The 26,126-nt window shown below is 39.4% G+C and overlaps 2 protein-coding genes across 3 annotated transcripts in view; one reads left to right on the forward strand and one right to left on the reverse strand.

Annotated features, from left to right (window-relative positions):
- Positions 1-629: 629 nt before the first annotated feature.
- LOC134542382 (uncharacterized) lies at positions 630-15,042 on the forward strand. Its single transcript, XM_063386571.1, has 4 exons — positions 630-820; positions 4,470-4,510; positions 6,520-6,716; positions 13,877-15,042. Exons 1-4 carry the CDS (start codon positions 736-738, stop codon positions 13,914-13,916), a joined length of 363 nt encoding a protein of 120 aa, XP_063242641.1. The 5' UTR covers positions 630-735; the 3' UTR covers positions 13,917-15,042.
- A 5,591-nt stretch (positions 15,043-20,633) lies between these two features.
- The window catches only part of LOC134542381 (gastrula zinc finger protein XlCGF26.1-like), a 32,887-nt gene continuing 27,394 nt past the window's right edge, over positions 20,634-26,126 (reverse strand). For both annotated transcript variants that reach the window (XM_063386569.1, XM_063386570.1), the window contains exon 9: positions 20,634-21,868. In XM_063386569.1, coding sequence (XP_063242639.1) covers positions 21,497-21,868 — 372 coding nt within the window. In that variant the 3' untranslated portion in view covers positions 20,634-21,496. The remainder of the gene's footprint in view (positions 21,869-26,126) is intronic.

Below are 26,126 nucleotides of genomic sequence, written 5' to 3' on the forward strand. Positions count from 1 at the left end.
TCACTCCACCGCCAGTTAGCACCTACAACTAGAAAAGAAAGAAAAGCAGACAAACTTGTTCTCAGCCGAGGTGTGGGTTTACATTTCTTAAAATTATACATAATATTAAATACTAAAACTAAATGTATTATTTTTGTGTTTTTTGTTTGATTTGTATAATTTTTTTTATATTTTCCCCCTTTAGAGTACAACTTAGTATTTAGGCCTTGGATACTAATAACAACTTCTCAAATTGCTACTATAATGATATAATGATAGTCAGGGGCGCAACAACTAAATTTCCAAAGGAAAGGGGGGGGGGGCAATGTACCTATTTATAAAGAATCATCGATCCCCCTATTGAAGCGGGGTATCCGGGGGTCCTCCCCCGGGAAAATTTGTATTTCAAGGTGGAAAATGGTGCTATTTCAGCAGTTTTATTACCTAAAAATTGATTACACAGCACTTTCGTTGCCCCCGTTTGCCCCCACTTCAAGGTTTCAGGGGGGGAGGGCAAAATATCCTTGCCCCCCCCCCCCTGTTGTTGCGCCCCTGAATTGATAGTAGTAATCGAGCATCGAGGGACTGTCCGCGTACCAGTCGCAGGCAAGTTCTTGTTTCCCGGAGTTGGCCGAGGGCGAGCGGCGAGCTGCGGCGGGCTTCGGGACTGCTCGGGCGCGGGCGCGGACAGTGAGCGCCAGGCTGCCCTGGCGGGACCAGTGTCGCAGCGGGCGGGTCGGAGGGGCGGCGGGACCGATGGCGGGCTGGTTCGCGAGGACGACGGCGCGGCTGGACAAGAAGGTGCCCGCCAGGCTGCAGCCGGCCTGGAACCACCCCGCGGGTGAGCCGTGCTCCTGCTGCACTCCTCTTCTCTTCTCTTCTCTTCTCTTCTCTTCTCCCGCGGTCCACGTGTGTCCAGCCTGACACACAGCGGCAGTGGCGTAGCCAGGATTTCAATTTGCGGGGAGGGGGTCAGCATTTACTCACCCCCAAAATTCATCCATCCCCACTTTTAGAACGGGGGGTCCGGGGGTTCTCGCCCGGAAAAATGTTGATGTTAAGGTGCTAGATGGTGCTGTTTAAGGCCATTTTCGGTAGTTTTGCAGAGGTATTGAAAATGTTATTTTATAAGCAAAATAATATCGACATTAAAGAATCTACATGATTTTGTCACTTATATATTATTATAATTTGAACCTAAATCCATATATCTTACAGTCTTACTAAACTACATTGTATGGGAAATGGGAATCACACGCACGTGTTGGGTGCGTTTGTCTGCTGTAGTTGAACCTGTATGGTGGATATGTCACCCGTGTCCCCCCCTCCCCCCCCCCCCTCGTGCCAACGCCACTGCACAGTGGGGCAGAACGTCTGTATCAGTTTTGGAGGGCTATTGAAAAAAAAATCTAATTTAGTTTTTACAGTGATAAAACTTATTTTCCAAGCAAATCAAGTGGAAGGTAAGAAACTAAGCGTAAATAATTTACATTTTAAGTTATGTAAAGTGTTTCACTATTTTTCGAAATTGTATCACAAATTTGTTTATTAAAAAAAGGGTGGTTGTCTGTAAAGTCGGTTTACGGACGATAATTATACGTGAAAACGTCATAAGAAAACATTGATGAAAAATTGCATACTTTTTAATTTTCAAATATTATTTACAGTTTCTGTAAATTTAATTTAAATAATTTTTTTTTTAATATAATCATGAAAAATTTGTTTAAAAGCCCGCCTTAACCTGTTTGATATAATATAAGATTTTCTCGCACGGTGGTTGGACGGTTCTTGCACGCTCGTCTCAGGCGGAACGTGACAATGAGTCATGCTTTTTCGTGCGTGCAGCCGGCGTTCATCGATTTATAAGACGTTATCACGTCACAAAAAAATGGGGTGTGAATGTGTCATGGACACGGCCGTGTGTTGTACGTGATTACGTGTACGTAACAGGTAATATTTTCTATGCACTATTTTTTTTTTTATTTTATCACTGTTACTACTGTACACTAATGTTTTATACGTGCAATCGATAGATTTTGACGAGAGCTGACGATTGAAACTCAAACGAACGTTGTAGCTTCTCAGAGTCAAAAGTTGGATATATTAAATGGAAATCTCGAAACTCAGCAAAATGACCTCAAAATGGCGTGGCTTCCCCCCTCCACCGCGCGCGATACGTCACAGTCCTCGCTTGGCGTAACGAATTCTTTGATCCTTTAGTTATCCAGTGGTGTAATTAAATATTATATAGAGATGATAGATATGTAGCTGCAACACCAAACTTTATCTCCCGATTTTGTTATCATTCATTTTTTTGAATTGCCTGCCACCATGGAAGCAATTTTAAAGATTTATTCACGTCAAAAGAGCTGAGCGACTTACAGGAATGACGGTTATACATCCCCATTTTTTTTATCAAGTCCTGAAGATCCCATCAGGAAGATGGTGGCCATCAGCAGCGATGTTTTCATGAAGGCGATTTCGGAACTCTGAAGACCGCTTCTAGGTATATTTTACACGACTTTCACCCTTTTTGACGGCACTTCAGCCCACACGGCTCGAGTTTCAATGGCTACACTCTTGACAGATGTGCCCTGCGCGCATCGTCTCTCCGAGATGACGTGAGATGGCCCGCGCTCACCGGATTGGAGCGTTCGTGACCTCTTCCTGCGGGGTTACCGCAAGGAAAAAGGTTTTCAAACATTGTCCTTGCACCTTGGAAGAACTGGAGAAGCGAATAAGCATGGAAAACATCGCTTCACCCCTCGAAGTGTGCCGAAAAAGTGGTCGAGGAGTTTCGCAATAGCCTTCATCAATGCATCGCTGCTGATGGCCACCATCTTCCTGGTATGATCTTCAGAAAATTATATAAAAATAGGGGATGTATACTGATTCAAATAAAATAAACCTCATTCCTGTAAGTTGCTCAGCTTTTTTAAATAGAGCCCTTCAAAACTGATATACACATTTTGCCCCATTCTGTATCAAGGCCCTGCCACACTGTCAAACACCTTCCAGTATGTCCATAAAAGAATGTCCTGGTTATAAATTTTAATGGTATCAACTGTAAGCTTTGTAGTGTGTTGGAATCTCATTGTATGTGAGTAATTGAACGTCAAAGTTCCTGGCCGTTGGATTGGTCGTAATGTTAACTGTTATAATATACCATTGAAACTGGGACATTATTTAATGAACATTCTTTCTGTATTGTGTCAAACTTGGAGGGTTATGATGTCACCAAAAATTTCAACAGCGATGCCATGTTAGTTTAACAAGTGGGATAATTTGAGTTTCCATCAAATATTTTGCATGTATCACGGGTTATAAATATTTTGGATGCTGGCTGCAATCAGCCAATCAAACTCGTGCTCAGCAAAAAACGAAAATGACGAACCTTTTCATTGGTGAAGATGTTATAAAGATGAAACAAATAAAGTAAAGTTAATGGGATGCCCATGCGAAATAATTTTATGTAAAAAAGGTCGGGATGTGTCTTTAACTTAAAAGAAATTAATCCCTTAATGTTAATTTTATTATGTAACGAGTATTATTGTGAACGTAGTGGAAGTTTTGAAATTTTTTAAAATTTAAAGTTTTAGAACTTAACTTTTTCGAAAAATCATCCAATAATATCAGACATTATTTAATTTTAAAATTAGATAAAAATTTAAAATTTGAAATGGTTAAGTAAAAAAAAATTGATAGTGTGGCATGATTAAAAACATATTTGAAGTTTATTCCAAATTTATTTGATGGAGAAAATCGGGAATGATTTTCCATACAAGTTTACCCTTCCAACTCTACTGTCAAATAAAGTTAGAGACAAATATTTGAAAGTGTGACAGAGCCTTTAGTTTCTGATCTGACTACCTAGTGGTTCATCACACACTCTCATCACTAAGCCTTCGTCATAGTAAGCTAAAAGGAAGGGGAAAACGGTATTTTTTCTTTTCTTTTTATTCTTTACAATTTTTTTACTTCAATAACCTTTGAAAGAGCACGTAACAGGTAATCAATTTAGGCCTTAGAACATTCTGAAGTCATCACGTCTGAAACATTTTTTTATACAAAAACGTAAATAAAAAATAGTAAAAGTCTAGACATGCTGTTCACCCGCCACAAAGCATGGTGTCACCAAAGCCCTGCGATATGTGTATAACATGGTAGCATTCGTGCAATCGTTTAAATTATGCCAGTTGACTTCTACCATTTGGTCGCGCCTTGTGGGACGCCCCGAACAGTAATTAAAAAAAAAAAAAAAAAAGACGCTACAGTGGCCGAAGCCTATGAGATGCGGCATGGTACGAAAATCAATTGCATTAAAGTTGACCACCAACATACAGCTACAGCGTGTCCGACAATGAAATGGTGACCCAGGATATCACGTACCTGTGCCTATAAACGCATTTTAAAAGTTTTCTATAGTAATTAATTTGTATTGAAATCATAACGAGAAATTTTTTATTACAATTTTTTGTTTATATTTTCAGGACCGAAGACAGTTTTCTTCTGGTGTCCTTTGGTTAAATGGGTAAGTAAATCTTTTCTTTTATGAAGACTAATCGGTGATTTATTTTTCTTTTGCGATTTTTTGGAGATCAAGGTGAAACGGTCAAGACGGGGTACGGATGAGGGTAGAGGGAGGGGGTAGGGAAAGTACTGTGATTAAACCCCATCAACCCTCAGCAAACTCTTATACGCATCCCTCTTACAAAGAAAACAGATTTGATCCTGACGGGAATCGTACTCGTATCAAGTAGTCTGTCTCCATGTCCTCATTTAGTAAAAGCAATTTGAAATATTCTTAGTTTATCAAATGAGAAGAATGTTACGCACTGGAACATTTATTTTTAAATTTGTGTGTAGCTAGTGACACCATAATGTAACAAGAATTTTTTTTCAGCGGCTATTTATTTCCGCTGAAGACTACCTCAACATTTTAAAACTTTGAATATTAGTAAAATTGTCACTATGTATGTTTAGATTCTCCTTTTTTAAGCTTATGTTCATCTGACTGTTTACTTAATGGCAGTGAAGAAATTATTCTTTCGATAAGATGTCTCTGTGCCAGGGCTACGATAGTTTATGACGATGAAACCCAGTGGGTGAGGGGGGAGGGGTTTGGTACGGAACTCCATGGCGCTGAGACACGCTGGTTATCCGTGCAAGGTGCTCTGGGTTCGAGCCGTGAGTAAAGCAGATGTAGTGCTTTTTAATGAACGCATAAGGCATAACTCTCGTCACAGCCAAAAAATATAATCAAAATGAAAATTCACCTAATAAAAAAAACTGGTCAATTAAGCGGGGATGGTTGACTATCGTTGGTAATGAAAGATTACCAACAACAGGCCGGTCATTTATTTTTCTAAGTAGCAGATCACTTGCCTCCCACCGCATCGATCTGGGTTTAATCCCTGGTGAGGTCAAACACGCCCCTTTTGCCGCCGGCGCTTCGCCTTTTCATCAGTCTCCGGTGTCCTCGATGTCGAAGAGATGTCGAGCGCTAGCTCATCATGCATCGTCACCTTCACAGACTGTTGAAAGGCACCACAGAGAGTTGAAGCGACGACGGAACGAATTTGGTGGGGGGGGGGGGGGAAATAAAAACAAAACGCACAGAGGTGAAAAGGTGTGTGATAACGTTATAGTCCGTCTCACGCTTGGATCACATCGTGGACGTACGTTAACTACCCCGAGCACTGCCCTGGGAGCTCCCCTCGCAAGGGGCCGTCACTCGAGCCCTCCGCTCGCTCCAGGAGACTGCTAGCCATGTGTCAGCACAGCCAGTGCTCTGGCTCGCTGCTTTCGCGCACAGTCACGCGGTCGGGTTTCCCGCTACGAGAGAGAGCCGGCACCACTGTCCCACCTGCCCCTGCACTCGTTGCGGTCAATTCCAGGGTCGTGGGTTCGCGCACCGGTGACCCCAGCCGTTCCTGTCTCGCCTTGAGCCCCGGAGAGAACTCGCGGCTGTCGCACTGCGGGCGCGTGCAGGCTATTGGCTATTTGATGCATATCCGTTGACAGAGCACACATAAACAAGGACAGCGCTAATGGTAAAAACCGTGCATCGGAAAAGAGAAAGTAAATGCCCATTCAAATGCACACTGCAATTTTAAGGATTCCAAATTTGGAGGCGCCTTTGTCGACCTCCTGTGGCCGCAGCGCGGAGACCCACAGGCAGGGCGCGGGAAGCCTAGGTACAACTCACGTAGTTTCGGTTCCCTACCACGTTCGTGCAACTTCGGATTTCTTTCAAAAATTGAAATGAAAAAAAATCGAAGGGTTAGGTTAGGTTAGGTTAGGTCAGTCACAACATGCTTGTTTTCATTGGAAACTTCTGATTTAGCGGCTGAAGTGGCGTTAGTACCAAAACGCAAAACTTCGGAAATCTTCGGAAATTCTTGTAGGGAACCGAAACTACGTGAGTTGTAGGCTTCCCGCAGGGCGCCGAGTGGAGTGGCTGTGGGTCGGTGGTGTTGCATCCCCCCCCCCCCGGGGAGGGGAGAGGGGAGCAGGCTGCGAGCCCGGGGCTTGTCGCAGGGGCTGGTGCTGGCGGGGCTGGGAGACCTGCAGCGGCCGCCAGAGCGCATCAGCGGCGCGCAGTCGGGCGCGCTGGCGGTGACGGGCGCCATCTGGGCGCGCTACAGCGTCGTCATCGTGCCCAAGAACTGGGGGCTGGTCAGCGTGAACGTGTTCGTGTCGCTGTGCGGCCTCTACTCGCTGTCCAGGCTGCTGCGGTCAGTCCCAGCCAGAGATTAGGAAAGGCTACATATGACCATCCTCCCACCTCTGAATTTCACATACCAACATGGCGGACGTTTGTTTATATTTTATCAGCTGTTCAAACCTGCTTTTACTAACGATTGTAGTTAAGTTGTTCGTAAGATTAAATCAAAATATTACTGGAGAATATATTTATATATAAGTACCTATTAAAAACCCAAAACGATTTTCATAATACTACAAATTTAAAGATATCAGTTGACACTTCACTTCAATTTAAGCTCTATTACAGGTGTAAACAAACGCCGCCATATTGGTAAGTGTAGTAAACCAAATCATTCTCCCCTTTTGGCTTAACCGCCCCCCCCCCCCCCACCCGGGACGGTAATATAACCTTATGCTCCATCTGTATATTTCACCTAATCTCTGGTCACAGCTCTAACTCACACTGCATCTTCATTTTTGACATGAAAACGTCTATTAGCTCGTCAGGCCTGTTTCACACCTATGCGGTTCCACTCGGTTCTGTTCGTTTGAGGTTCTTTTTCGGTCGTTGACGACAAGTGTGAAACGGTGCTTAGATGGGCCCGTGGTTAGATTATCAAATCTGGCATTCAAATGATGACAGTACAGATGCAGCTTACCCGGCTGAGCACATGTGCAAGTAAATATTTCGTTTATTTAAAATTGATGCTTACTGTAATTCTCCAACAGATGTACTTTTTCTCAGATAAATAGGATCCACAACTAAAGGCCTTTTCACAATACCGCGATGCGACGCGATCTGGCGACGCGATGTAGCGAAGGCAGCGACGTAAATATATGTCGCCAGCTAGTGCACTTCATAATAGCGCGACGCGATCGCCATGCAGCTGGCGAAAAAAACCGAACCAGCCTGCACTCTGCTGGGGATATTTTACAACATGGTTGTAAACAAAAGTTTTTGGCGGTAATATTCAGATTGTTATTATATTTGTACACTGACTGACTGGTAGAAGCATTTAATTATGGATATGAATCGCGAAGCCCATAATATATTTCTAACCAAGCATTATTTTTCTCAGTCTAATTACAATATTTGTTAGGTACTAGAAACTTCGTACAAACACGGCTTTTTCTGAACTTCATCAATCAGACGCTCTTCAAAACTCATTTCAATTGAACAAAATCCACGTGTTGTTTACTAACATTACTTAGATGCATTAATACATCGTTTCTTAACTCTTGTTTTCAGTTCTTCTTCTTCTTTACCACAATCTTGTTTCTGATTGGCTGTTATTTCTGACGTCATCAGCGACATCGCCGAAGCGACGAAACAGCCTCGTCGCCAAGTGAGCTGTCGCGCATCGCGGGCAATGTAGTTGTGATTGGCTGGTTTGGTATGACGTCACGTCACATCGCGCCGCGTCGCGTCGCATCGCGGTATTGTGAAAAGGGCTTTATTGATTTGTTGACTGTAGACAGTCGGTTTTGGAGTTTTACACATTTTATATCAAATGTCGTGTGCCCGTAAACTTTTGTGTTTGTAAACAGGATTTTTAAACCTTTTCACCTGAAGTAGTTTGGTGTTCTGTGTAACCGTGCACATAGTCTAGTGTACACATTTAGAATGGTTTCATAAATATTAAATTACAATGTTTCATGGTACAATTGGAAAAATGCTAATTTTGTCCAAATTAATGGGCTTAAAATAAATATTTAACAAATACTAAATATTTTAAATTTAGGCACACCATAGTGTCTAAAGATTTGTTAATTTTGTACAAAAATAAATAGGGAACACATTTAGAAGTTTCCTGAAAAAAAAAAGTACCTACTGTTTTACTTGAGATCATAGGTTTTAAGTTGTAGATAAGCAAGTGCATGTAGTTTGCACTTAATATTCTTTATTGTCCGTTTACCGTGGTACATATACAGGCGCCATAACCGGAACTGACATTCACCTGTTATCAGTGATGCCAACCATCACGAGCAAGGCAGATGTACAACACCTTCCCCTTTATACTGCGAGACATGTGACCACTTGCTAGGGTTCTAAGGTTTACTTGTTGAGACCAAACTTACATACAAAGTTGTGCAATTGCTTATTAACAGTACACACTATAATTCAGAAAACAAGTATACTGCATGAAACACACATGTGCAATTCACAACTCACTTACAACACACTAATTGACAAGCAGACAACATTACAAATTTAAGCGCTTCACAGGCTTCACCTCCCTTCCACTTTTGGTAGCCAAGGTATGGCCACTGCTGTCTGTTGCTTCTTGAGATTTATCACCCTGCACAGTAGACACATCAGTCACTGCATTCGTCGAAGTTTGAGGCTCAAACCCCCGGAAGTCAGGCTCCAATGATGAGGTGCGTGGAGTCTGCTTCAGGCGGTTACTCTCCTCGCCATCAGTCTTGGTGTTGGGAACCTCGAGCAGGCGTGGAGCTGACTGGTGGGGCTTCTGCGAGGTAGTGGTTTTTCTCAGATGGATCACATTGCGACGCACTATCCTATCACCTGATCCTCGCACCCAATAGGAGCGAGGTGATGAGTGTTTGCCCACAATGACTCCCGGCTCCCACTTGTCATGTTTGTGGGTTTTGACAACCACAGTTTCCCCCTTAACGAATGTTATCTCCTGTCGCCTGGCCGTTTTGTTGTATACGTCTCTCATCTGCTTCTCCTTTGACATTAATGCTCTCACCACGTGTTCTGGGGAGATGACTCTAGGTCTGAGGGTGTTATATGAGACAGGCAGTTTACTCCGAAGTCTCCTATTAAATAGTAACTGAGAGGGGGACCAGTCTAAGCCAGGAAGAGGGGTGTTTCTATATTCACGAAGTAAGTTTCTGAAATCAGTGCCCTGACTTTTGCGTAGCAGCATTTTGCTAATCTTTACTGCCATTTCTGCCAACCCATTACTGCGTGGATAATGAGGACTACTAGTTCGTAGCTCAATTTCACTCAGGGCATAATACTGACGGCATTCATGAGAATTGAATGGCATGTTATCAGCCATCAGCACTCGTGGGAGGCCATGAGTGCTGAATACTTGTTGCATGGCACTGATGATGGCAGAGGAAGTCTTTTTGGGAAGTTCACACACATCTATCCATTTGGAATATTTGTCCACAAGAACCAAATAATCTTTCCCAGCGAAGTCAAAAATGTCTGCACCTACTGTGTCATATGGCAGCTTTGGAATGGGATGTGGGCAGAGGGGCTGTCTGTAGTTGGCTGGGCGAAACTTCTCACACACAGAGCATTTTTGAATGAACTGCACAATATCAACTGACATAGATGGCCAGTAAAACAACTGACGGCCCTTGGACTTGGTCTTCGATTCTCCACAGTGGCCTTCATGAAGCAGCTGTAGAACATATGGTCTTAGAGCCTCAGGAACAACAACCTTATCGCCGAGGAAGACTAAACCACTTTCAGCACACAAGTCATCCCGAATTTTGTAATAAGGTTTGCATACTTGAGGAACTCTACTGTAGGGGGGCCAATCTGACTGACAAAATTGGGACACTTGACAGAGAGCCGCGTCCTTAGTTGTTTCCAACTGGAACTGAAGCAAGCGTTTGTTTGACATAGGCAAGTGCTTACTGACGGAATGTACTACCTCAACCATTGCAGGATCGTCGAATACCTTGTCTGCAAGATATGACCGCGACAGGTGGTCTGCGAAATACATGAGTTTACCAGGTAGGTAAGTAACGTTTAGGTCATACTTCAACAGTTTAAGACGTAACCTCTGAAGGCGTGCTGAGCCTATATGATGAACTGGTTTGACCATAACATTCACAAGTGGCTTATGATCAGATTGCACTAGGACCTGCTTACCATAAATATAGTAGTGAAATTTAGCTGAGGCAAAAGAAACTGCTAAGAGCTCCTTCTCAATCTGGGAGTAGCTCTTTTCTGCTGCTGTAAGGGACCTGGAGGCAATGTGCACAGGGTGGAGACCCTTTGGGCCCTCCTGAAACAAAGTAGCACCAAGCCCACTCTGTGATGCATCACACTGTATAACAAGTTGGTTTGTGGGATCAAAAGTTGCCAGAACAGGGGCACTAGTGATGAGCGACTTGAGTTTACAAAAAGCCTCTTCATGACACGGGAGCCACAACCAGTCTACATCTGCTTTAAGAAGTTCATACAATGGGGAACACACACTAGACATACCTGGAATATAACAGCGAACAAAATTGAACATCCCCAAAGTACGTTGAAGTTCTTTGCGATTGCTGGGAGCCTGTAGACTAGTTAGAGCTCGGATTCGCTCAGGATCAGGTGACATGCCTGCGACGGAGAAGATCTGGCCCACATACCTTACTTCGGAAACCTTATATTGAAGCTTATCTGGGTTGAACTTGATGCCAAGGCTGGCTGCACGCTCCACCACTTGCTGAGCACACGTATCATGGTCACCTTCTGTTTCGCCTGTGCAGAGGATGTCATCGAAGAATGTCACCACTCCAGGAATAGAGGCAAAGTTCTCTTCGATAAACTTCTGGAAATTTTCTGGGGCATTGGCAATGCCGTATGGCATGCGTAGATAGCGATAGCACCCAAATGGTGTCGAGAAGCAGCACTTGTGAGACGAGTCTTCATCTAGTTGCACTTGGTGGAACCCTTCCTTAAGATCAAACACTGAATAAAATTTTTTCCCTGTGAGCTTCTCGGACATTTCTTCCAATGTCGGTATTTCATGGTAGTCTCGAATCACCACCTTATTGAGGTCAGTCGGATCAAGACATAACCTCAACTTCCCACTTGACTTTTCCACAACAACTAGGTTGCTCACCCAAGCGCTAGCACTGAGCTTGTCAACTTTACATATAATGCCTTTCTGTTCGAGTCTGTCCAGTTCTTGTTTTAACGCAGGTCTGATTGCTCTAGGGACCCTTCTTGGAGGCTTACAAACAGGGTTGCTATGGTCGCGAATGTTAATTCTACATACTTGGGGGAAACAGCCAAAACCAGTGAATACTTCATTGTGTTCTTTAATGAATCTGTCCTTTGCCTCGTGGCAAGCTGAGTGAACCCTTTTCACAAGATTGAAGTCAACACAAGACTGTAGCCCTAACAAAGGAGTGCTGTCAGAGTCAACTATAACAAATTCAACATAAGACTCTTGGCCTTTGACAGAACAACACAAATTAACTACTCCTTTTGCTGCAAGAATGGTCCCACCCCAAACCTCAATTTTTAGGGATGTTGGCCTGACCTTGAACTGTTTGTCAACCATCCTGAAAAAACTGAGTGGCAAAATATTTATTTCAGAACCGGGATCCAATTTTATGTTCACTGCTTTGTCCTCAATCAGTATACGCTCCCTCCACTCATTGATGTGGGTTGTTCTAGTCCCTCTAGGATACACAGAATTGACTGTCACCGCATCACAGTATAGACTCTCACTAGAAGAATGCTTTGCTTTTACCTCCCGAACTTTCCGAACTCTGCACGAGGCAGCAAAGTGATTCATAATGCCACATTTGGCACATTTTTTTCCATATGCTGGGCATTGTCTGGCCTTGTGCTGTGTCTGGCACCTTGAGCAGTTGTACTCACCGTTATCACCAAACTTGCTGTTTTGTCTTGGGCGTGACGACTTCCTATCCTTAGTGGACACAAAGTCACAACTTACACTATCGTGAGTAGAACTCCGAGCTTGAATCTCCTTTGCTTGTTGTTGACTTTGTTCCATCAGACGGCAGTGTGCAGCAACTTTAGTAAGAGTAGCATTGTCTAACCTCAGCAGAGACTCCCGAACGGACGAATCTCTGATGCCCTGTACGATGCGGTCAACCAGCATATTCTCTTCCTGCGAAACTGGGCGCTCATAGCCACATGTTTTAATCAGGCGGCGGCAATCAGTCAAGAAATGATCAAAAGTCTCACCCTCAAGTTGCACACGCTGGTTAAAAACAAACCGTTCATACAAAGGATTTGTTTTTGGTGCCACGAACACGCGATACGCTTCCTTTACTTTAGAATACACAAGCTTGTCCTCCGGTGGGATGTCGAAAGTTTCGAAAAGGGCTCGTCCTTGGGAGCCTAACATGTTTTTGAGTAGGGCGATCTTAACCTTATCTGGGCCCTCATCCTGGCCCGTTGCGATTAAATAATTTTCAAAATCTCCTTCAAACACTTCCCAGTCTTTTCGGGCCGTGGGACTCTCCAAGTCGACAGAGTCAGGGAGCTTTACAAGATTGAGGCCTGCCATGGCACAAACAGAAAAAAACTATACGATTCAGTCTGTCAACAACATTGTTCGATATTCACTATTAACCACCGACGTCCGACAAACACGTGTCGACAAACAAACGCACACCTACAGGTTATATCACCTATAGCACACAAATCCAACGAACATGGACGAACTGAAATATGAACACAATTCCACACGACTGCGCCATGTTTTACTTGAGATCATAGGTTTTAAGTTGTAGATAAGCAAGTGCATGTAGTTAGCACTTAATATTCTTTATTGTCCGTTTACCGTGGTACATATACAGGCGCCATAACCGGAACTGACATTCACCTGTTATCAGTGATGCCAACCATCACGAGCAAGGCAGATGTACAACACCTACTTAAAACTTCTTGCAGTGCAATTTTGCATCAGGCAGAAATTAGCTGTAATATTGTATTACATATTTATACAATCATTTGCATGCGTGTGTGTTGTGTTTTCTTTAAAATGTGATAATTCCAATATAAAAATTACTTATCATCTTGTTATGCACAAAATACTTACTGGTAACTATTGCCATAAAAGTTAATAAGTCAGGGCAAAGTGTTTTGATATTTGATGGAAACAAAAGTTATTCAAAGATTGTGCTATAGCCATATAAGTGTAGTTACTTCAGCTTGTGGAATATCTGGCTTGAAAGGGTCCTAATGTTAGTACTCGTGAACAAAAACACTTGGTATACGTCCCCATACAGCACTAAACAGTGTTTATTTTTGTGACTGTCCTGTATCCATGACTACTTTAATACATCATTGAGATAACTGAGCACAAAATTACCCTCTTCTACTTACCATTAGAGCATTTAATGAAAAATGTTTTGAAAGGTTTATTTTGTGATTCAAGAGTGATAGTGTTAAAACATTTGAACACAATGTATTGTAAATTTGGATGATTTATACACCATGCACATTATGTTACAGATACCAATACTACAGTCAGTTAACCGAGACATCAACATAAGATGGACAGTCATTGAAATCAGGAATGGAAGTCATTTACATTTATCTTTAAGATAAATATGTTATTTTCAAGATGTTGAAACTATAAATTGTGAGGTTGGTTGTGAAAAGCAGTAAATGTATTGTTAGTATTCTGAAAGTACTTACTACTATTCTTTAGTGGTAAGGAAATTAAACAACAGTTTGAAACTTTTGTAAAAATGAAACAAAAACAAATATTCTTTGGATCTATGAAAATTGTGTTTAGAATTATGATAACCTGTTTTTATGGAACTTGAATTAAAATCAAAATTGGCTAACGTAATTTACCTTGAATACAGTTTATTATCAGTCTAATATTTAATATTCCTTTATTTTATTTTTTAAATGACATCCCGTGTACATAATTGAAATTTATGGAACTGTAATGGCAGAAGTAGGTACTATGTTAAAAGTTAATATAATACAAGAAAACCTGCCATCACTGCACTGAATGAAAGATATGTGGCTAGTAGAAATTCATTTGTACTGAAATACACCCAGAAACATTTATTCGTTGAAACTTGCATACATGCTACTTATTGTTTAAATACTAACTGGCTGTCACATACTAAATTAAATGTAACAGAATCCATTGGTAAAGGACCACATTTGACCATTGGTAAAAAGGACGGTGCGATGGTGATGGGGCACGCGTTGTTCTAAATGCTTACAGTCCCAACATCCCGACACAACTCAAATTTATGAGCACTGAGTCGGTGCTCGGTGGATTGAGCACACTTAAATGGTGGGTGTCCTTAACCTTAATTAAGCCTCTGTGCAAAAACTGTGCAACATAGAACAAGCCTTCACTATTGTCCATTCTCTAGTTAATGTACTATTTACTCAAAAATAACACAACAATAAATGCACAGTGATATCTCATTACGACGTACCTGAAAATTCCCATTTTACCACGTTTTTATCAGCTCGCTATGGGAAATGTGTGTTCGGGTGGAATTTTGTAATTAATTTTTAACATAACTTCCTTATGAGTTATAGACATAAAATTTTGAACATAGGTAACTCAGGATTGGATGACAATGCAAGAAAATTTAGAGAAAGAGAAAGAAAACGTTAAAACTCAGAATACAAATCAAAACGAAAAACATAACCTAAATCATTAATGAAAACATGAAGTAAATAATTAATAAACTTGACAGCCCTTGGCAACAGCTGCCCGCTAATTCAAATGAGTACATAGATATTTTCAACGAAAACATACGGTGGTAGCATGAAGGAGACGGCGTGCTGTGACGTAATTGAAGTCACATTTTTACCTCGCCATCTTTGTATTGTTGAAAATATAAATTAGAAACTGTTGTAAAAACAATCACAGTCATTAGAAAATGTCTTTTTATATCATATTCTTAGAACGAACTAAAAAGTTTAAAATAATTTCTCTTAGTCTCATAAAATAAAGTCTCAAAACCCCATTCATATTTTTTAAAATCGTACAAATCTAATAATAGAGGAAAAAGTATAAATATGGGCACCCTCTTTTATTATTGTCCTAAAAATACTTTATTTTGGAAATATTCTAGATTTTTCACTTTCATTAACAACTATAACAAGTTTACTAAATGATAGGAGGCAAAACAATGATTAATAGCAATTATTTCAATTCGAAATTGGGGGGTAAATATGGGCCCTCTCCAAAAAGAAGTCACAAAAAATCATTTTAAATGGTTTTAAATTGGATAAAAAAATTCAGACAGGTACGAAGAGAAACCTGTGTAATTAAGAACTTTAAATGAACATCACTCATTGACTGGCCTCAATTACATACCCAAAATATAGTTCATTCAAATATTAAGTCGAAAGCCAGATCATTAATCAACTTTGTATCAGCAAGAGGTTTAATTCAGCTTAATCAAACTCAACCTTCGGCCCAACTCTTGGACCTATGTCTCACTAATATTGAATCATGTCTGGTTAGCAAAGCTCTGGAACCACTAGTTAAAGAAGATAGCTTTCATCCTGCATTAGAGATAAACTTCCAATTTGATATGTCAATAAACGATAATACATCGTCTTCATATAAAAACTATAAGATTGGTGACTATCTCAGCCTTTTTATTGCTCTTAGGGACCATGACTGGTCAATTTTATACAATTCTAAAAATATAAATACCATGGTTGACTACTTAACGTGTACAATGAATGATCTTATAGATTTATTTGTACCTACTACTATTAAAAAGGCTAAAAAATATCCCCTATGGTATTCCAACCAACTAATAAAATCTCTTAAGAAGAAATCGCACTATCATAAATTATATAAACGAAATCTGAATCCTTTTTACTATTTATTATTCTCAGATGACCGTAAGGAAACTAAATCACTTATGTGTAGGGATAAAACAAACTGGCTTTGTAATATTAACAATAAAATTAAGCAAAACCCTAAAAAATTTTGGAATTATGTTAAAATAATGAGAAAGGGTTATAGTCAGCATCCCTCAATTAAAATTAATAACTCAATTACGGATAATAATTATTTAATTGCAAATTCCTTTGCTGAATATTTTTCAAGTGTCTATGTTACTACAAATAACACAAATAACCAAAACATATCTCCTTGTTGTTCATACAATATTCCAATGTCTAATATCTCGATTAGTTTAGTCCTATGGAGTATAAAAACCTTAAAATCTACATTGTCCACGGGACCTGATAACATACCAAATTTTATCATCAAAGGTTGCTCCTTAATCCTTGCTCCTCTCTTACAGCATATATATAATTTCAGTATTCTAAATATAGCATCTACCCTGATAAATGGAAAATTGCCAAGGTTATTCCTGTACACAAAAAGGGCAAAACTTCAATTGTTTCAAATTATACGCCTATATCCCTCTTAAATGGATTTGCCAAAATTTTTGACAAAATAATATTTAAACACTTAGCGTTTAACGTAAATAATAGATTGTCTGATTCACAGCATGGGTTCAGAACAGGTAAAACAACCATGACAAACTTAGTCTCCTTTCTTAATCCTATTTATTCAGAAGTCATCACACGTGGTCAAGTAGATGTTTGTTACTTTGATTTAGCTAAAGCTTTCGACACTGTTAATCATCAAATACTACTAAGCAAATGTTCCAAAATTGGGCTAAGTGATAAATATTTATCATGGTTAACAAGCTATTTAAATAACAGAAACTTTTATGTTTCAGTACAGAATATAAGTTCAGATCTCCACCCAACTCCTTCTGGCGTCCCGCAAGGTGGCACACTATCTCCTTTACTTTTCAATATCTACATTGATGATATAACATCTGGATTACAGAACTCAGTTGGCACTCTTTTTGCCAATGACTTAAAGATATATAGAAAAATCTCTTCATATCATGACAGCTATCTACTACAATGTGATATTACAGAAATTGCAAATTGGTGCACAAATAATTTGGTCAATCTAAACATGGAAAAAACTGCTATCATTACCTTCTCTAGAAAAACCTACCCATTGCAATATGAATACAAACTTGATAACTCACCTATTAAAAAATCTCAACATGTCAAAGAACTAGGAATTTTACTGGATCAAAAACTATTTTTTCATCTTCACATTGAAAACATTATCTCGGTATCTAACAAAATACTTGGTCTAATTAAATTTATCACCTTTAACACCTCCAATATTGACTCTATTCTCTCCCTCTATACAGCTCTAATAAGATCAAAACTTGAATATGGTTCTATTGTATGGAATAGCATCAATAACACTGATATTGAAAAGCTTGACAGGATTCAATCTAAAGTATCTGACTATATTAACAAAAAATTAAATACCATCAATAACATTGATTTAAATTCCCTCCTTGGTTCATTATAAACTAGAAGAAAGATCTTAGATGCCATTTTTGTCTTCCATTGTTATTATGGTAATCTTATATGTCCTCATATATTTGATGTTACTGGCATTAAAATTCCTTCTTTTAATAGCCGTAACCCACCTTTTTTGTGCACACTTTTAAATACAAATGATATTATATATAGACTTGTTAACAATTTTAATATGTATGTTAATCACTTACAACCTACCAGAGAGAAAAAACTTGTTAAAAAAATTATTCTTTCGGCATCCAAAGATTAATTATCTTTATGCTCTAATGTTATTACCTAAATTATTTAATACCAGATGTATTAATCTAAGGATACCAACTGTATTTATCCACATAATATTATATGTTCTGTACTTATACATTTATTACTCTCATGAAACATTTTGTTATTTTAAGTACTTTTCAGAAGTTAAGCACTCATATGGATATTTGTATGTTATGTTGTCTTGTCTTTGTTTTTGTCCTACTATTTGTTGCTCTTATAATTTATTGTTTTGTTCTTATTTTTGTTCTGTTACTATATTTGTTTTTTTTTTTTACATTTCTTACATGTTGTGCCCACCGTTGGAGCCTTGTGCTGTTGGTGTGGCATGTAACAAATCAAATAAATAAATAAATAAATAAAATAAATAAAACATTATTTACAGAAATAGCAAACATAAATGGCACATCTGGCACATAACACATTTAACCCATACTTCTCCACGATTGTCTTCAGAGAACTTTTCATCACAAAAGATGCAAGTTTCATCACTCAAGTCTGGTACGTATATTCCTATCGTTTGTATCAAAGTTAAATGTGTGCATTATAATTTTATATTACTATAATAAATAAACATTTAAATAATTTTCATTTGCACAATATTAAAAGAAACTAAATTTTGAATTTTTAATGAAAATTTCATGTAAATGTAAATTAAAGTGTTTGTTATATTTAACATTTTTCAACGGGTGATCATTAGGCACCTTAGAACGTTAGAACCACCTAGTTATACACAGTATGAAAAATCTTTTTCTATCAGAAACTTAATAGCTACTCTGCAGGAAATGCGTAGTGAATTTATTCATTTTTCAAGCTTAAAGACCAACAATATGACTCAAAATTTTACAGAGGAATGAGTCAGCATCCAGTGAAGTTTAGATATTCCATCTGTGTAAAAAAAATATTAACACTTATCTGAAAGAATTCCCAGTCTTTTAATGCTGTTGATCTGCAATTGAAACGTCTCATTGACATAATAAACATCTGTTTTTCACAATTGAAACGTTGTCTCATTTAAATAATAAACATATGTTTTTCTTAATTCCAAAGGCTTTGAAGAATGTAAAAGAAACCATACTAGAGTTCATTTACGATGTCAAAGTTCTTTGCGCTCACCCCTGTTTGTTGATTCAATAGAAATAACTTTATGAAAATATTTGTATATATTTATAATATTTCTAAGCAAGATTTCATTTTATTTCAGGGTAGTATAATTGGTGTAACCAAGAAAAACCAGGAAACGTATCTAGGCGACATAAATTCTATGAATAGGACGTAAGGGCATGCAGGGCATAACTGACGTTTGGTAGCGGCTGATGTCATTCGAGCTTGTTGGTGGTTGGCAGTAGTTGGTGGCAGCATCCCTAGATATGCAAGTACTATACCTCGGAGTGGCTTACACAGAGTTACGTAAGTGCAGTTACGCTTATGTATTGTGAAAATGAATATGCTGATTTGGACTTAACACATAAGGGCATTTATGAAAATGACAGCTGTTTAAAGATTTGTGAGTTTACGCAAGTTATTACGTCTGCATGTGAAGTTGTTGTCAGACGAGAATGAATGGATGCCAGTGGCAACCCCTGGTATTGCTGTTCCTTATTAAGGTTACTCGCACATTAAAGTTTGCGGCAGAAGCAGCGAGTTGAAATGATTGTCCTTGTGTGCCTGTCTGTGTACAGACTGGCTGTTTTAGACTTGTGTTCGCGGATGACTTAGCCAGGAAACGTGAAGTGGGATTTGGAATCCTGGGATGTCTGAATACTGCCACGGACTTGATGGAGGGGTATTGACCTGCGAGAGGAGCTGAGCAACGAGTACATTGCTGTCCAATTATTACAAGGGATCGTGGTTACTGAAATGAAAGAAGGCACGTTACGACAGATTTTAAGGTCACGGAAACAGAGTGGTGTTAACGTAGAGAATGTACATCCAAGTTTATTCTATTGAGCCTGATTAAAAATACATTTTGAGTAATCCAAAACGTGAACTCAAGAGTGACATTGTTCAAATTTTTCATGAGACTTGTATTTTGTATTGTTTTCTGTTCTTTGATAATCACGTTAATAAGTATCTGTAACTATGTTTATGTAATTTTCCACAAAAAAAAAATTGTAAACATAATATTTTTAGCTAGCGAGTTTTCATATTCATATTTTTGGTAAAATTGGGATCAAATTCATTATGCATGGGTTTCAGTATTGTTGTTGCTTGTTGGTAGAGTTTGTATGTGTGTGTGGTTAGCAGTGTGCAATTAAAAATTTAACATGTTAAAGCAATAATCATAGAGCGATATTTACCATCCTCATTACCAAGGTTTTGTGAAGCAAGAGACTGCTAGAATGACCTAAATTTGTTATTTGCATAATCATTTCTCTTGGTATTAATGAATGAATGTCTCTCTTTTTGGCTCTACACACCTGCTCTTTGCTTTTGAGTTTGCACCTAACTTGCCAAGTTGTCGGGACAAACAATGATACTTACTTTGTTTATAACACCATAAATACTGAGTCTACTTATAACTTATTACCAACATAAATAAAATAAAAAAAATGTAAGTCCCCATTATCAAAGAAATGAATACCAATTATACTTTGAAAGATAATTTTTATTGAGGAGCTGGTTTCTATAAAAGTGAGTCAGAACAGTCTCGCCAACATACAAAATTGTAAAGCACTACATGCCCACACATTACTGTACTGATAACATGGAGGAAAAAATTCATACAAAATTCTCTGGCACATAAAATTCATTAAGAAGTTCACATTTTCCATGTTGCTCAACACCCTGAACAGTTATTGCAATTGTCTTGCAACAAGGAACATAATACTGATGAGAACACTGTTGCAATACTCTACTTTCCACAATGGTTTGACCAAGAATGTCGTGGCATGAAGAGGCAACGATCGGCTGAGCATTCTAGCTGCCGCAAGAGGTCACAAGATGAGGGAAGAAGGAACACAGGAGAAAGAAGGAAAGAAACGACACATCACAGAGTTGTACTGGAGGTAGAAAACACAAGTTTCACATTGTTTCAGCACCTAGAGCAGTGAAAAAAAAAAAAAAAAAAAGAGCGGTGACTTCCAAGCTGAAGTATTAAGTTCATTCCCCAGGTTTTCGACACTTTTCAATTTTTTTCAAGTGCTGTGTTTGTAAACATATTTTTGGTGATGAAATGTGAAATAAAAAGATTGAACAGGGAATTTTTAAGGGAGTTTCAATGTACATACTATTGAATTGTATCACTACATTTACTTTTCGGGAACATTCCTTGATGCTGACTGGTCAGGTAACGCATCACACATTTGTACACACCATAACTGTGTGGACCACACATTCACTACTGCACAACCCCGTCAACTCTCTGCCTGTGTGTTCAGTCTACGGTTGATCGCCGGCCTGGGCCGGAGCGTTGCACGAGAGACTCTGCCGCCTGTGAGCGAGCGCCCCTCAGCGATGCTGCAGCATGTCGAGCGTGTCGAGGCCCTGCAGCTGGGTGTAGAAGCCGAACATGGACGACGCCACCGGGCCGCCCACGTACGACATGGCCGGCGAGTAGAGGTCCGGCTGGCCCAGGACCCCGCCCTCCAGCGACGGGTGCTCCTCCAGGGGCTGGTGGAGCGGCGGGGGCTGCACCAGGGGCGGGTGGGGCGCCCCTCCTCCCTGGCTCGCCACCGCCACCTTGTTGGGGTCCGGCTGCAGGCTGGTGTTGATGCTGTGGCGTCGCTTCATGTGCTTGTTGTAGTTGGGCCAGTTGGTGAAGTGGTGCTGGCACTCAAGGCAGCTGTACGGCCGCTCGCCCGTGTGCTGCCGCCGGTGCGTCTGCAACCGACCGCAGGCCCCCTCCGGGTCTCGGCAACAGTTCGACTCGGGGTACAACCGGTCGTGTGGTTTAAGGTGGTCGCTTGGAGCTTTACGAGCAAGCCACAAGAGTCACCACTCAGACACTCGGACCTTTGAATATATATACTGTATAGAAGTCGCGAGTGGATAGGATTTACTGTATGTTTTTCAGAAGCGTATGGTGAGCAGCTTGGGAACTTCATCGCTGCAGTGCGCTGCCGTAACGCCCTGTATCGTCTTAGTTGTTATTTACACGTTAGAGCGCAGCACTGTCGCCCGCTGTTATTCCCTGCACCCCCCACCTATCATTCACTTCATCTCAAGGTCGTTCAACGGGAGGGGGAAGGGGTGTTTGAAGAGTTCGACACTTGTCCGCTAGGGACCACCACACGTTGATGCCCTAGAGATGGTGACGATTGCGGCGGTGAATTAACCAACTACCTCAAAACCGTATTAGAAATTTTAACCTGGGCTGGCGACTTCTATACAGTATATATATTCAAAGCTCAGACACTGGCGGACGGGTGAACAGCATACTGCTCCAGTACTAGCCTGCATAGCTAGTAGAAGTTGGATAGGTCCTCGGTCGGATCACGGGCGTTCTGGGTGTTCAGAGGCGTCACAGAGGTGTGATAGGTTTGGATAAGCGCCCTGAGTGCTGCTGGAAGGGCTTATTCAGTTATTTGCTACTGCTAGGGGCTGTAGTGGTGCCGATGCTGGATGGGTTGTCTCAGCCTCTCGACACAAGCCTTTACCAAAGATGGCCCAACCTAGCAAGGGGAGTATATGCCACAAGGTTCACTATCTGGCATATTACAAATTGCGACACGCAAGTTCCGAGGATATGTGGGCACTCTACCTAGAACCACGTTCGTATAAAACAATAGTAAAACACATTTATTGCTCTTCTCGCCTCTGCTCTCCATCTTCGATTTTTAAACCATTATGCCACTATGTAGTTGCAGTACAACTTCCATATTACAAATCATGACTAGACAGGCAACCTAGATATAGCCGTTAATAAAAAATTGTTTTAAAAGAATATAAAAGAATGAGAACTAATACTACAAATCCATTTCAATTAAAACTGACTCTTGTAAAAATAAAAAACACACAGTAGTTCAAAGGAAATGACAGAACAGAATCAAGCTAGCCAGCCAATCATATACTAGTTCTATTCTAGACATGCTTATTACTAAAGATTTTATTGCATTGGAGGATCATGTATCCGTCAAAATGAGACACTTTGGTGAAATAAGAAATTTTATTTTGTTTAGGTTTGGCTGTTAAGCTTTCCATGGTACCAGGATTATATTTATGGTTCTTGATACTGCTATAATTGATGAGAACCGCAAACTGAAAATCGAAACATTAATACGTAGAAAAAAATAATCATTATAAAACATTAGACCTATGTCATAGTATTACACAACTACTCTTGATTTCCACAAGATTTAATTTGAAATTCTGACATACTTAGATTTAATGTGAGACTTTTATACTGATGAGTCAACAAAAAAAAAATTCAAGTTAGCAAAGACTAGTGGAAATAAAATATTTGTGTTTTCCTGCAGTGTTATCTTATATTATAGGGATGGGTAGTTCGCGAACTACCAGTTCATTTGGAACTGTTCTGACGAGCGAACTAGGTGACTAGTTCGTTGTTACCAAAAACAATCGTTCTTTCGTTCTTTGCGTGTTTCTCTTCTCATACTATGTTTGGTCCTTACTGCGCATGCGCAAAAGATCCCTAGGTGACTAGTTCATCCTGGGACCGCTACTGCTCTGATACAAAAGTATCGGATACTTGTAACTAGGTACATTACTGTATCAGTATCAGGTTGGAACAGATACCGAATATTGCTGTAACAACCCACCTCTATTCCTGGGACCGCTACTGCTCTGATACAAAAGTATCAGATACTTGAAACTAGGTACATTACTGTATCAGTATCAGGTTGGAACAGAAACCGAAAATTGCTGTAACAACCCACCTCTACTAGTTCGCTGTTACCAAAAACAATCGTTCTTTCGTTCTTTGCGTGTTTCTCGTCTCCTACTCTGTTTGGTCCTTACTGCGCATGCGCGAAAGATAAACCCCCCCCCCCTTCCCAATCTAACCACTGTCACCCAATATGCCACGTCTTTCTTTCTTGCTTTCTTCCCTCTCTTACGTTTGTTCTTTATTTGGTCTCGCTTCGTCAGTTCCAAGCAGAGACGTTCCAAGTACTGATCTGAACTACGAAGACCGAAGAGAAAGGGAGTACATATACACACTGAACTAGCTAGTTAAAAGACATAGATAGTTCACACAGTAAGTTTATTTAATTGTGTAGTTAGGCTGTCGGTCATTATTTTCGTTTCGTTCTTTCTTGCGCAATGATGTATCGTTTGACGATCGTGAACTCTTAATTTTTATCTAATATTCTTTAGACATTTACATTACATATTGGCATTAAAAAACGTGTCACGTAAATAAGTTTAATTACGTTAAATTTCAGATAGCCTATACAATCTGAAATTAAACTTTAATTACACATAGACCACACATTACAAAACAACAATAAAATTTAAAGAAACATAATAAAACTTACCTAATATGAAAAAAATCAGCTTAGGTTGTCACAGATGAGAAAACACTATACTATTATTTTGTTTTGTACACATGTGAAAATAAGCACTTCACTTGCAGAAAATAAATTAATACACATTCAAAAATGTAAGAAGTGTGTGAAAGAAAAACAATATGATAGTCGCTCATTTGTAGAGTCAAGATTTTGTGGTGTTATTTTAAGACAAATTTCGGTGTAAAGAAATAAAGATTTCGGTGTTATGTGGTTTTATTTTTTTGCTCAAAATACCCACGGCAAAATTTTCTTGCTTTTCTGTACGACATGCAAATTTATTAAAACAAATATTAATAAACACTAAAACCTCATGATCTAATTACAATTAAGTTCATTTGCAAATTCATAAATTCAAACTTTTAAATAACTACTAAAAATTTTATGACTTAATAACAATCACATACACTACAAAATTACACAATTAAGCACTTCCAAAGTTACTATTAAGACGGTTTTATTGAAATGCTATCATAGTAAAATTTTCCGCATTTTCTGGACTGAGACGTTGTCTTCTGTCACTAACTACCAGTGAGTACCTGGAAAATGAACGTTCTGCATCAACATTTGATGTTGGGAACCAGATTGCCCTTAAACTGGCTTGAGCAAATTCACTGTAGTCCCCTTTAAGGGAGCAAAGTACCTTTGCAACATCAATTTGGCTTGTTTCTGGCAATGAAAGTTCATCCTCAATTAGTTTTTTGAAAGCAACATAGCCATGTATGAATGTATCAATGGGAAGATGGGAAACAGAAGGCAAGTTATGCAGAGACTTCTGTAGGTTTGCATCTTCTATGCTAACCCTACTCACATGTCTTGGGTGTAACAGCAAATTAATGGCATTAAAGACTCTTAAGACAAGGATGTCGTTTAACAGATGAGTTTTGCCTCAAACGCTTATGTTTCTCACTCGCGACATGTTTCACAAGCGTATCGCGTCTCTCGTAGTCTAGCCTGCAGTTACAGAATTTGCACATTAAAATTTTATCACTGAAATAAAATCCTTCGCTGGAAAATTCTTTCGATCGGTCACTGGCAGAAACCTTCGTTTTAGGCATTATCAAAAAAATTTTAATCACATAGGAAGAATTTAACCTCTTAATACGTAAAAACTTGCCGTGCTGGAAAGATCAAAACAATGGAGAACAGATGCGAATACAAACGCATACCGAATACCAACATACGTACGTGAAAATAAATACCGACATAAACATGTACTATTTATTATTTACAATCGTTACGTTAAGCAGGGTTAATATTATTTTTGTACCCTACGTAATTTATTTCAAATAAACAGTAAAAGCAATGCGCTTTAGTGTGTAATATTTTAATGATTAAAAACGTAATCTTAGAAAAACATATTTTGGACGTTTGTTATTTTTGTATTTACAGAAAGTGAACGGCGGCCATTGTATCATAGTTATCAACATCTTAAAATATTTTGGTACACAAGATTACAGTTTAATGAAAATATTACGTTAATTTCGAGACTTCATTTTAAAATCTATAATGAATCACCGTCGCATATAATATATATGGCTGCTAGTTACTGTCAGAAATATTTGATTGTGCTGAAGATAGTGAATTGTCCTTACAGAATGGAAAAAAAAACG

Source organism: Bacillus rossius (genome assembly GCF_032445375.1).
Source record: "Bacillus rossius redtenbacheri isolate Brsri chromosome 4 unlocalized genomic scaffold, Brsri_v3 Brsri_v3_scf4_2, whole genome shotgun sequence".
Classification (NCBI taxonomy): domain Eukaryota; kingdom Metazoa; phylum Arthropoda; class Insecta; order Phasmatodea; family Bacillidae; genus Bacillus; species Bacillus rossius.